At 38.4% G+C, this 14,013-nt stretch overlaps 1 protein-coding gene across 10 annotated transcripts in view; it reads left to right on the plus strand.

Annotated features, from left to right (window-relative positions):
- The window catches only part of L3MBTL3 (L3MBTL histone methyl-lysine binding protein 3), a 111,440-nt gene that overhangs the window by 28,966 nt on the left and 68,461 nt on the right, over positions 1–14,013 (plus strand). For 9 of the 10 annotated variants that reach the window (XM_037520372.2, XM_054697819.1, XM_054697824.1 and 6 more), the window contains 7 exons: positions 910–1,021; positions 1,388–1,462; positions 2,907–3,066; positions 4,186–4,312; positions 6,483–6,567; positions 8,046–8,137; positions 10,393–10,497. In XM_037520372.2, coding sequence (XP_037376269.1) covers positions 910–1,021; positions 1,388–1,462; positions 2,907–3,066; positions 4,186–4,312; positions 6,483–6,567; positions 8,046–8,137; positions 10,393–10,497 — 756 coding nt within the window. The remainder of the gene's footprint in view (positions 1–909; positions 1,022–1,387; positions 1,463–2,906; positions 3,067–4,185; positions 4,313–6,482; positions 6,568–8,045; positions 8,138–10,392; positions 10,498–14,013) is intronic. The other variant, XM_054697825.1, reaches the window with a different exon arrangement.

Raw genomic sequence — 14,013 nt, forward strand, 5'->3', positions numbered from 1 at the left:
TTTTGGCTGTAAGTTTTATCCTTTTGAATTTTGAGCTTCCTAGCTCTTCATCACCTATTAAAATTAGTGGATTCCTAATATTCTGTTTTATAAGAAAAAAGAAGGAATCCAGAAAACTTTGAACCTCACACATGTGAGCGTAAACTTAAATGCTTCAGAGGATGGGGTCCCTAGACTTATGTAGGGGTTTAGCCTTTAGCACACCCAGTATGCCTAGGCTGTTGGAGTAGTGCAGTTTGTTTTAAACTCATCATGAGGTGAGAGGAAATTTTCAACACTTTCAACAATTTTTCTATGAAATCAAAATGCCCTAGTAAAATGGGTGGCTCAGAGCTTGTTGACTTGTTCACAGATGTTTCCAGGTGTTTGGGAGGATTAGAGGTGAATATAATGGAGCAGTGAGAGAAAGGCAGCAGAGAGCTGAGGCTCAGGATTTTTGTTTCCACTTTCCTCATTCACATCTTGGAATATAAGATGTGGATGTGTCTCATTTCTGGAAGAGAGATACTCCTTTCTGAACTAGGTGAACTTGGGTGAGATAAGTTTATTCCAGGGAAAACAGTAACTTTACTACTACTCACTTTGATTATTCAATAAGCAGCAATGTAACATTTAAAAAGTCTTAGCCAAAAAATGGTGTTTGAAATTGCAGGCCATATAAATGACCTGGCAACTCTACAAGACATTCTAGGGTTGATCTCTTAGTACCTTGCTGCTTTGTGCTTTCCCCCGTTCCTGAATGCCCAAACTAGTAAATGCAAAGGGCATTGGTAGAAGCCTTATCAAGATATAACTGTGTAAATTAGCTTAGAACAAAATTAATTTGCTGAAAGACTTTGTCAGCTATTAAATGATTACTCTTCAGAGCACTTTTGTAAATGTTTCTTCTTTCTGCTGTGTCATTGTTAGTTTCGGGTAAATGAGTTTGGAGCCCTAGAAGTTATTACAGATGAGAGTGAGATGGAAAATGTTAAAAAAGCAACAGCTACCACAACTTGGATGGTGCCAACTGCTCAAGAAGGTAAGAGCAACTCATCTGCATTGTCATCTTTCTTTTGCGAGTTTTAATATGAGAATATCTAAGATTTTATAATAGGCTGGAACTTTGAAAATCCTGGGTGATCTTCATGTCACATGTTTTTGGGTCAATTTATATAATGAAACTGATGTGAACCCAGCTTTTATGTTTTAAAATTACTATAAACTGTCTTCTTTCCTAATGTCAGATCTATAAGAGCACAAGGTTAATTTGGAAATTATTAAGTAAATCCGTGTTATAATGGCCTACCCAGGTGATTCAGCCAAAAGCCTGACACTTTTTTCTCATCTACTCCAATGGTTGTAACTAACACCTATATGCTGATGACTCCTAAATCTATATCTCCAGCCCCGACCTCTCCCCCGAGCTCCAGGCCCGTATTTCCACCTGCCTACTGGACATCTCCACCTGGATGTCCCTCAGGTACCTCAAACTCCACATGTCTGAAATGCGATTCATTTTCTACTTCTTTTCTCCCCTCCCCCTAAATCTGCTCTTCCTTCTGTACCCCATATTTCAGTTGATGGTAACAACATCCACACAGTGGACAATCAAAAAATATAGGAGTCATCCTGAATTTATTCTACTCCAGCCCCATAGACTGTTACTTAATTGTCTTGGTTTTCTTTTGCTAAATATGTCTCATATCTGGCCTTTTGTACCCATTAACATTGCCACTGTCTTAATTAAACCCTTACAGCTCTCACCTGAACTATTATAGAAATCTCCGAAAGAACCACTCTGCTTCTAATTTCACCAAGTGTCTGCACACTGAAGTTAGACGAACTTATGTAGATTTGCTTATCTGATGCTTTGCTGATTTCTTATTATCTCTTTCACAAAACATATAAAGATCTTGGGTGACCTACACCTACCTGCTTGCTTAGTCTATCCACTCTCTGTTCTGTTCTTTGTGCTTTATGTTCTGGCACTGCCAGCAGCACTAAATTACATGTAATTCTCCCAACATACCAACTGGTTTTCCTTGCCCTTGCTCATGCTGTTTCTTCTGGCTGGGATGCCATTTCTTTCTTTGTCCAGTTGGTAAATTTCTGTTTGGTCTTCAAAAAGTCCTTCCCTGTTCTCACTCCAGGCCGAATGAATCGCTTCTTCCTCTGTACTACTTCTGGAACTTGTTCATGCTTCAATAATTGCATGTATCACATTTGGTTATAAATATGGGTTTTCTTGCCTGTCTTCTCTCCTAGACTGTGCGCTCTTTTGGGCAAGGTCTATACTGTCTTTATCAGTGTCTAGTATAAATTGGTGCCTAGTAAATGTTTGCTGAATGAATGATTAGCTTAACAATCCAGGCAAAAGGAAATGTGAGTTTCTAAATGATTTGGAATTATTATATTATATCTAAATGATTTGGATTATTATATTCCGGGGAGATGGGCTGCTCTAAGAATAAAACAGAGATGTTGATTAACCAGTTAGCCAGTTAAGTAAATCAGAATCACTGATCAAAAGGTATAAAGAAGAAATAACATAGAGAACCCTTTTTAAATTTTGTCAAAAACATATAAAATAGGATTGTATAGATTGATGGCTTCATCTTCTGATTTCAGTGACAAATGAATGTCTTCGTTTTATTTCAGTTCTGTAGAAAAATCCTTTGTTTATTTTTCTGCAGGATTTTTTTGTTATGTAAATGATTTGTGTTATGTAAGTGGTTCCTGCCAAACCCATCTGCTTCTCTTTCCCAAACTCTGTAGTTTAATCATTCATTCAACAAATACTACTCTTTTAGTGTGCTAACAATAAATTAAGTTTTGCTAACAAAATTATTAGAAGGAAAAGTTTAAATGTATTTGAAATGTTTTCTGTCATGGTTTTAATTTTTTCCCTTCTTTTCATCTTTTAGTCTTTTCAGAGAAGACTGGGATGCCTTTCAGGTTGAAGGATCCAATGAAAGTAGAAGGGCTTCAATTCTGTGAGAACTGTTGTCAGTATGGCAATGTAGATGAGTGTCTTTCTGGAGGAAACTATTGCAGCCAGAATTGCGCTCGGCATATCAAAGACAAGTAGGTTTTTGCCCGATTCCATCATTAAAATGGGTTTTAGAGTCCAAACTCAGGGTGCTTGGGAATTACAGACATTTTGACATTTGTCCCCCATCCATGCCTTTTTTTCCCCTGAGACTTTGGAAGCACGTGGACCCTAATCCTGTTGATAGATAGAGATTTCAGTCACGTCTGATCTTAGTTGTTCTGCTTATGTCCTACCTGCAGTGCAATCTCTGCCTCTTTTTTTTAGCCATTTGTTTGCAATAATTTGATAGCTCCCTACCTAAGAGTTTTTAGATTTTTCTGGACTGTTACATAAACATTTTGATGATGCTGGTATTTATGGAAATACAGTTTTTTTGTTTTTTTGCGGGGATTCTTAGATAGCTAAAACTCCAGAATGGAATAAAGCTTCCACTGATTAGATATCAGCTGAATAAAGATGGCCATAATGAATTGTGTAATGAGTTTTGCTAGTGCTGACTTGAGGACAGACTGAGGATTAAGAGACAGAGATCAGCTATGGCTGATGGTGTGTGACTTTGCCATTTGGGGATTGACTGACTAAGTTCAACTTATCATAAAGAAGGCATATTTCTTGCTCAGTATTGTAGATTACAAATAAATGGCTTGACATTTATGTTTTAGTTGAATTTCTCATGTATTTTAATGAACATGGGTTTGGGAATTATCTGTTTTTGTTGGGCAACTGATAATTTACAAAGTTACACTTGACCTTTTTTAGCTGGACTTGTTCATTTTTTAATAATTGCGAATTACTTTCTTTAAAATTGCTCTGAAGACTAAAATATCTCCAAATTCTGTTATTAGTATGGATGGCAGATGTGAAAGACGAATCATTTTAAACTTGTTAGAACCTGTTTCCTATATGGTACTGCTTCCCTTTTGAAATTAATGTGTAGTTGATTTCCCCCTCTACTGTGGCTCTGTCATGTATGGTAATGGTTTAAACTATTCATTACCAATGGCATTCTTAATGCCTACACATTTCTCCTAATATTAAATATTTTCCTTTGAGCGGTGAATTTTTTTTTTAAATTTCACACTGGCAATAAATATGTAGATATTTGATAGGTATTGTTTCCTGTCACTATTTTGGGTTTGTAAACACAACAGAGATCAGAAGGAAGAGAGAGACATGGAAGACAATGAGGAAGAGGATTCCAAGTGTAGTCGGAAGAAAAAGCCAAAGTTGTCTCTGAAAGCTGACTCCAAGGAGGATGAAGAGAGAGATGATGAAATGGTGAGTATCCCAAGGCCGCTACCATGGAGCATCCCAGTGGAAGTGCTTGTTCTGCAGCTGCTTTACCACCAGTAGGTTACCTACCTACTCACCCTCTGGGTGCTACTGTCCTCATCTCAAAATATGAATATTAAATAGTAGTACCCGTTCTTTATGGTGAAGAAGTTGGATGTCCTGGAATTTATTGTTGCAGCAAAAGAGGCAACAGTAAAATCTTCAGTTTTGCAAATGAATCTTCAGTTTTTCTCAGTAGCAAACAACTGGATACACCTCATAAAACTATGTAAGGAGATAGAAAATGGGAGATAAGTGTTAGCTATATTTGAGGAAAACTAATTCAAAATGTGCTAATAAAACATAAATATTTTGTCTGGGAAGTGTATACTAGTAGTTCTGTGTGAAAAAGAAACTTTGAGGTCTTGAAGCATTTTCCTGCAGATCAGTACTGAACAAAGATTATTTGCTGGTCAATATGCTAGGAGCTGAGAATGCTGGGTTGGATAAGAGAGCAGGAGGATGGAGCATTGTATTCTCTTTAAGTGAACATAAAGTAAACAGGAAAAATATCAGCTTGTACAAGTACTAGGCTAAGAATTATAGTAAGGCATTCAGATTGGCTGAGTACTTTAATTTGGATTGTGCCAGAGAAGGTGACATGAACTATGTGATCTGAGTAACAAAAGGGACCAACCCAAATGACCAAAAATATATGACTAGATCAAGAAGATGTGGTGCATATACACAGTGGACTACTATTAAGCAATCAAAAAGATAAACTCATGCCATTCACAGCAACATGGATGGAGCTGGAAAGGATTATGCTCATTGAAATAATCCAGAAGGAAAAAGAGAATATCAGATGGTTTCACTTATAGAAGGAATGTAGGGGATCCAAATAAAGGACTAGAAAGAAAATAATTATAATAAATTAAAAAACAAAAATAAATGGCCAGCTACTAATCAGAGATACTCTGCAGTGGAGGGGAATTCTCATCAAAACAGGGGAGGGAATGTGTTCTTACATAAGGAACTATTGTGATGGTGCACGGGTAAATTGGTGGTGGGAATTTTATGGGGACTACACCTGAGAGGAGAAAGCATGCATTGCACAAAAAAGAATCATGTAATATATATTAAATTAAATTTAAATAAATAAGTAAATGGGGACCAACTATGAGTGAGGAGCCCCCTAGGCAATGAAACTCCCAGGGAAAAGTCCCAAGGCAAGAACATGGGTAGTGTGTTTTGTAGAAGAACTATGTGGTGGAACCTTTGGGCATTAGGGGAGGGGAAGTAAGGTGAAGCTGGTGCCGTATATGTGGTTCATGTCGTGTTCAGGGCATTATGGTACATCAGAGTAATGGTTTTTATTTTATTCTGAATGTGCTGGAAAGCTGGAGGCAGTGGTATAATTTAATATAATTTATGTTTTTAAATGACCACCCTAGCTTTGACATGTGAGAAAGTGGAGTCAGGAAAACCAGTTGGGAGTTGATGACAGTAGACTAGATGTGGGTGCTGCGTATGATGGAAGTAAGTGGATTTAGGGTGGATGTTAGAGGCATATGAGAGGAGAGGAGAACCATGGATAACTCTTAGATTTTGGGGGGTTGAACATTGGCTGGATTATCATGCCATTTATTGAGACTGGGAAGACAAAAGTAGACTCTAGAGCCTAGAGTCCTATGACTGTTGGGAGTTTGGATGCTCACTAGACAGCTGAGTGAGGCATAGGAAGAAGTGGTCGAAGACATGGACTGGGGTATTTGGTGTCTAGATTATCTCGAAAACCTTGGGAGTGGAATTGGAGAGAGAAGAGAAGGGAACTGGATGAGAAGAGACACTAACAAAGGGACTGAGGAAGGGGTGCCTGTGAGGTATGAGGAAAACCAGAACTGAGTGGCCAAGGAGTTGAGAGAAGAAATTGTTTCAGGGAGGCAGGAGCAGTATCTGTGCAGTTTCCAGAGTGTAATTCTTGGAAACGTTCTTGTTTTGTGATGACCTCAGGCCAAAAGCAACACAGTTCTCAAATGACCTATATTCTTACTTTCCTCAAAAGTTATGAAGTTAAATTGGAGAAGAGTACAGAAATCTTAGTGACAGCCCTGACTTTTCATTGGTTCCAGTTCCATGAACTTTAAAAAATCATAATTTTTCTTTCTTACTGTAGGAGAACAAACAAGATGGAAGAATCCTGAGGGGTTCGCAGAGAGCCCGCAGGAAAAGACGGGGTGACTCAGCTGTATTAAAACAGGGTGAGTTCATGAAAGAAATGTTTTATTTGTAACTATGAAATTGAAAATATTTCACACAAGTAGAATTTTGACCTTAATTGTAGTACACACTATGATAGTTAAAGTGTTGCTTTGGGTGTTACCTTGATTAAATTTTGTCAATAGAAATTAGGGTTTTGAAAAAGTAGATAAGGGGAAAAAATGGAAATGAATGACTTTCAAGTAGGGTCAAGGCAAACATGAAGACATTTTCCTATATTTTTTCCATTGACTTGGTTTCTTCTACATCTGCGCTTTCTCTAAAACCTCTGTTCTTGTTCATTTCCTAAGGCTTTAGGTTTTTAATGTTGCTTTGAAGTCACAGCTTCCTCGTGTGGTACTCAGACAACTCTTCAGTTTCATAAAGAATCTAGTCCTAGGCCTGTCCCTTTAACACTTGACTCACAGCTTTATTGAAAGAGACTTAGTGTCCCCTGTGGGGCTTCCCCCCTGACCTGCCACATCTGCTTGTTGCTCCTTCATTTTAGCTCCCTTCACTGTATGTGCCCCCTCCTGACCACTGATCATGTTTTCCCTGTAAATCGCTGCATAAGCCAAGTGCTTGTCTCCAGTGTTTGGATGTATTCCTCCATTTCATCTTAATTGCTCAAAAAAGAATTTGAAATATTTCTGTCTGTCTCAAATACCCAACCTAACCTCACATCTTACATATCACTGAGATTAAAGGAAGTAAATTTCTTAGTTTTTTTGTGTTATGCCTCAAAAAAGGTCTTTAAACAGTTTTTCTCCTTCCCTTTCATTTCTACTCTCAGAGGAGTGGCCCTTCTTCACCTTTTTGCTTCAGTAATTTATTTCCCCCCTGTAGCTTCTAAGGTAGTTTCTGTCATCCTGAAATCCATCTTAGCTGTTTCTTAGTATCATTCCCAATATACCTTTTCTTCCATTTTGCTACTCATCAAGCTGTTATATTCTTCAGTTCATTTCCATTATTTGTGAAAGGATTAGTCCCCAATAAAATTGATATTAAATGACATCAGCTCTTTGTTTCTCGTGTATTCTGTGGCTCAAAATCTGGCTCATGAGTGTGTGTGTGTGTGTGTGTGTGTCTACTCCAAGATTTGGAGCTACTCCCTTACCACTCAGTGCCCTGGCCTTTTCTCAGTCTTATACTTCTTGGCCTTTTAGGAAAAATTTCTGAGCCCCTGCTTCTAGGGGCTCCCACTTACTTAGCTTGCTTGATACCGTTACAACTAGACCTCATGCAATATCGTCTTCGCTTAAGTTCTTCTGCTCACTCTTCTATCCTCGTAACTGGACATACATCACCCTTCACTTCTTGACTCTCCTTTTTGGGAAGAGGAGCCAGGAAAAGAGACTGAGAAATATGAGCTATGGAAGTAAGAGAAGAGTCAGATGGAGTAATACTCAGGACAGTGAGCATTCACAGTGTACGTCTTAACTTCTTAGATTGAGAAATTTGTCATTTGGTCTCACTTCAGGTTTGCCTCCTAAAGGAAAGAAAGCTTGGTGCTGGGCATCCTACCTGGAGGAGGAAAGAGCTGTGGCAGTGCCAGCGAAGCTGTTCAAGGAGGTATGGGCCCATCTGGAAAGCACTGTTTATTAGGGCAAAGAAACTGGAATGCTGATATGAAATTAATGTTCTTGTTCCTGTTGTCTGTGTAGGACATGGGTTATGTGACTCGAGATAATTTCTCAAACGTGATAATTTCTCTTGTTGATTTTTATGATAGTGTTAATGTGGTTTCTGGAAGGGTGACTACATTTGTGTGTGGGCACCTTCTCCGTGCGCACACACTGCCATACATATGCTCGTCCTCCTCACCATTTAGCAGCTTTCATTCCCTGATTTTCAGAGGCATACTTCTAGTGCTACTGAAAAACTAGGTGATAAAAACTGGCATGAAATTGCATGTAAACATTGTGGCTTTGGGAGAATGAAAATGAGTCACCGAAGTTTTCAACATTTTACAACAAAAATCTCAAACTGAATTACAACATTGTATTAACTATAATAAAAATATTTTTATCATAGACAATTTAAAATCAGTTAAAAACATAGACACCAAATGTTCTGAGTAGATACTGCTGCCCCTGTGCTAAAAATTGGCTCAGTAAACTTTTTGTGAAAAGGCCAGATATAAATATTTTAGGCTTTCTGGGCCACATGGTTGTGTCACCAATATTCTTGTCATAAAAGCTGCCATAGAAGTATACAAGTGAATGAACATAGTTCTAGTAAAACTATATTTATAAAAATGGGTAGTGGGTTGGTGGTTTGCTGACCCCTGGTTTAAATTACTTAATTATATTTCATTGTGGTATGTAATAAATCTGCCATTGAAACCTTTATGTATATGTAGATAGTTTTTAAAAGTGATGAATAATAAATTAGGATGAGTACATCGACATTAAGAATATTTAAATTTAGGGCCTCCCCGGTGGCGCAGCGGTTGAGCGCTGGGTTGCGAAGCTGCCCGCGGCCTCTGCGGCGCCGGTTCGATCCCCGGCTGCTCCCCGGCCACCGGAGGAGGGTCCCACATGGCGTGCAAACCTCTCCTGCCGCCCGCTGCTCCCCTCAGCAGTGTACTTCGGTCCTTCTGCCTGCTCTGCTCCCCGCTCTGGCTCTGGTGAATTCTCTCACCCTCCCGCGCTTCTGACTGTACCCAGTGCATGTATAAACAAACAAACAAACAAATAAAGAAAGAAAGAAGGAAAGAAAACATGCCTCTATAAAAAAAAAAAAAAGAATATTTAAATTTAAATATAATAGCAATTACATATGCACTTATTCTATAATTATTTTTTGTAAATTCACAATAGAGACTTTCACATTTTTTTTAAAAAGAGTTTATAGTGAATTCCTTGAATTGGTAATACATTCATGGTATTTAGATCTAAAAGTACTAGAATATGAAGTGTGCCCCTCCTAGACTTGGCCTTCTGGGTTTAGATGTGCATCTTTTAAAGTGACTACTGTTACCAGTTATCTTCCATTCCTAGAAAATTGTATGTGCTTCTTAGCTATATCTCTACACAAATCCTCCCCTCCCCATCTTAAACCAAATGATAACATATGTCTCATGTTGCTTTGGAATTTGCTTTTTTGTTTAACTTAGTTTGGAGATTAGTTCATCTCAGTTCATTACTGTCTGCATCATTCTGTTATACAAATGCATCCTATTCCACCTTCTGTCTCCTATAATAATTTAAGTTGTTCTCCATTAATTAATACATATGCCAGCAGATGACATACAATGACATATAAGACACCTATATAATGTAGATATATGGCAATAGGGAGCAGCTTAAATTATTCTAGAATAAAGTTAAGATAGAATACTCTGTATATATGGAATTTATAATTTGTATCTTTTGCTATGGAAATGTTTTAGTGTTCACATGTCAGTTTGCACGTGTCTCTATAATTTCCTAGAATTAGACTTGATGAGTCAAAGAGAATGTTCCCAGTTTATATCCCTACTAGCAATACTGTGTGTCTGTTTCTGTAGAATCTTGCCAATACAAAGTTAACAAACTTTTTTATTTTTACTAACCTGATAGGTAAAATACATTTTACTTTGTGTGACTTTATGGGTGAGAGTGAGCAGCTTTTTCAAACATGTAAAACATTTTCAACCACCTTTTCAATGACTTGTTTATATAGTCTTTGTCCATGTTTACATTGGATTGTTTGGTGATTCCCTTTTGATTTTTAGGAGTTATTCCTGTATTGGACTAAATAGTCTTTAAGAATGACAATTATTCATATTTCTAAATAGGCATTTAGGCTCAAATACTAAAGCTGCTGTTATTTTTCCATTTTAGTATCAATCATTTCCATATAACAAAAATGGGTTTAAAGTTGGCATGAAATTAGAAGGTGTGGACCCTGAGCACCAGTCTGTTTACTGCGTCCTCACTGTGGCTGAGGTAAGTCAATGTCATCTTTATTTTAAAATAAAATGGTAATTCAGGGGTTCTAATAATGTGCAGAGTGCTATTTGTTTTTACTTCTTGCCAGGCTTGGTGCTTAATGTTTTATATATATTACCTTTTTTAATCTTTGCAAGAACCTTACAAAATTCATGTTTTTTTCATGTTTGTTCCATAAATAAAGAAACTGAGATAGAGAGATTAAGTGGTGTATGTAATACCACACAGCTTCCTAGTGGTAAAACCAGGATTTTATCTAGGTCCTGACCTTTGCAGTACTGTGTTCCTTAACATAAGGAACAGGTCTCTCTTTTTATACACACATATGCACACATATACATAAAGGTAAGCGTAGTTCATCTTTATTTTAAAGTAAAATGGTAATTATGGAGTTTTAGTAATGTAAAGAGTATGTGTGTATATGAATAAATGAAATTTTTCAGGAAAAATAATCCAGGTCAGTTAAATATATCTTAGCCCAGTTATATTACAGAGAGTACTTCTCAGAATCTCTTCCTCTTTGCCACCTCCCTTAAACCAGCATTATGTATTTTAAAAAATTCCCCTCAAGAGAATAAGATGATCTTGTATATTAGTTTTAATTATCATAGCTTTCTTACAGTGACTTAGTGAATGTGTAAGAAGCTTGGCTTCAGCAGAACTTAGTAACATCTGATAGCTAGGTGATGACAATTGCAGTGAATAATAATAACCAGTTCACACAGTGGACCATGGATGGGTGCTGAGCAGAATATTATGTTGGATACCATATATATGTAAAAAGAATAAACACATACATATACAAAAATTTACATGCACAGGAAGCATCTAGAAGGATCCCACTTCTGAGGACAGTCACCATTATCCATGAAGGAACTGACCCTCCCCTTCCATTCAAGCACAGGAGACAGGCACAGAATCATCAAGTCTTGACAGGGACATCTCCCAATCTCTATAAAATGTACACCTGTTTTCTGAAACAAACAAAAGAATTCAGCCCTGACCTTTCACTGCATATCATCACAAGCTGTTTGTTATTTTAGCTCACTCCACTCAGCTTTGTCATCTGAAAAATGTTTTTGTGACAGTGTAGCTTACATATACATAATTTTTTAACTACTGAGTGGTGTCTCATTTCGCTGACTTGCCTTCATTCATTTAATTGCTCTCATATTGATAAATACCTGAGTGCCCTTCGCTTTGTCACTCTCTTACAGATAGTACCTTGTGAGCATCTTTTTCTGTTTGTCTTTGCAAACAGGTAGATTCCATCCCGGAATTGACAGGTTCAGAGTTTTGGACTTTTAAATTTTTGATGCATGCTATTTCTCAGTACTCCCTAAACTTTCATCATTTGTTACCTTCTCACCAAGAGTGTGAGTGGAAGAATTGGCCTTTACCTGCAAGATAATATCTTTTTCTTTCTCTACTGCTTTTTTTTTTTTTTTTTTTTTTTTTGCCATGGGAAGAGATTGGCAAGTGTTTGAATTCTGAAGAAGCCACTAGGGAGTGAGGATTGAACTGTACAGAGAGAGCAGATAATTGACAAAGAGGAGATGGGCGATGATTCCAAGTATATGAGGAGGTATATGCCATAGGTGTGAGGAGTTTTTCCTTGTGTTATTACAAGAAGGAGGGAAGGATGAGTATAAGGGGTAACTTCTTGCCATAGAAGGTAAATCATCACTGAGATAATTAGTGATGTGTGAGAGAGGTTGCTTGAAGGGGTCGCAAAGGAAGATGAGGCGGAGTTGGTGTGGCCAGATGGCTTAGGTCTCAGAGGAGCAGATTGGAGAACAGTGAAGTAGGGATAAAGATATCGGAGCCTGGGAGCACTGTGTGGCTGAGACATTAACCCACTCCCGCCTTGGAGAGTGCAAAGTGGGAGAAGGAGCAGCTTCCACTTGAGGAAAGGTTTCAAACGGACCAGTTTTTGAGCCAGGAGGTTGAGGATGTAGGAGATTGTCTACCAAAGCAAAGGTTTCCAGATGGCATAAAAGTATAGTAGAGAAATCTAGGAGGGGAGGGCAGAAGCTCAGAGCAGGATGACCTTTGCAACTAGAGCTTATCTACTAGAGGAACTTGTTTCACAGGCATTGAGCAGAGAGAGCTGGCAGGAGGCAGAGTAGATTTCTGAGCTCTGAGACTTATAGGAGAAGCAGCACCTGAGCTCCTTCTAACCCAAGGGGTGGATGTGTGGCCTGTGGCAAACACCTACCCTTTCTGAGAGTTTGTACTTGCAGGGGCTCCTAGTGTTGGCTTTACAGAGGGGCTCTGATCTCTCTTGGTGTTGTCACTGAGTGGCCGATGTTGTCTATGTATGAATACATTGAAATAATTCTAATATGGAAGATAAAATATAAAAAAGTCCATCACTCCTTTTTTGCCTCTCTATACTCCCACTTCTTAGAAGAAATCATTAATATTTGGTGTATATATCCTTCCAGATTTTTTTCTAACTGAATTTCCATGTGTGTGTATAAATGAGAGTTTAAGTACATATACCTTTGTGTATATGTATTTATGTGTACATGAATAATAACATATACATTTGCAAACATATACACATAAACAAGCACATGAACTTGTGCATGTGTAATATTTCTCATAAACTAACTTATCCTGTAGTTTGTTCTGTCACTTGAATTGTACAACATGTTTTAGAGAACTTTCTGTAATAGTCATTGTATAGCTTCGTTATTTTGGGGGATTGCTAATTGTCTTGGCTCTATATACCAGTCTCATGTTTCTTGTTCAGGTTTCTGTAGGCCAGGTGCTCCTAGAGCATTTAGAGGTCTGGTGTATGTGTGGTTCCTCTTGAACAAATCTGCTGTCTGGTGGGAAGGAGGTTGAGAGGCTGCAATTCTTCGCCAGAGCTCAAGGCAGAGCATGACACAGCTGAAGCCCCATAAACCCTTGCCACCTTTAACTCTGAATTCCCCACACATAGATCCCTGAATGCAGATGTAGGGCTTCAGTGTCCAGCATATAGAGTGAGTTTTTGGTGTTCCACAGATTCTGTCTCATCTAAGTATAAATTGTGGAAGCTTTTCTTTTTCCAACTCAGCTGCTGGTGGAGAGAGAATCCATTGACATTTCTCGCTCTCTTATCCAGCCACATATTGCTGTGTGTGGAGCTTTATAAAAGACAGGGGCTGGGCCTCCCTGGTGGCGCAAGCACTAACAAGCTCTTGGCAGTACAGCACTAACAAGCTCTCAGCACTAACAAGCTCTTGGCAGTACACTGTAGCACTAGTTCGATCCCCGGCCAGGGAGCTGACCCACAAGGCACAGCAGACCTCTCCTGTCTCACCTGCTTCTCCCCTCAATAGTGTATTTCAGTGGATCCACCTGTTCTGCTCCCCACTCTGTCTCTGGTGAATTCTCTCACTGCCCCACACCTCTGGCCTATACCCCATCTCTTGTATGCATAAATAAATAAAATATTAAAAAAAAAGACAGGGGCTTCTATAAAAGACAGTGGACATCAGGGAAGCCACCCCGGGACCCTGC

This window comes from Talpa occidentalis, unplaced genomic scaffold, assembly GCF_014898055.3.
Source record: "Talpa occidentalis isolate TD23 unplaced genomic scaffold, MPIMG_talOcc4v2.1 talOcc4.2, whole genome shotgun sequence".
NCBI classification, from domain to species: domain Eukaryota; kingdom Metazoa; phylum Chordata; class Mammalia; order Eulipotyphla; family Talpidae; genus Talpa; species Talpa occidentalis.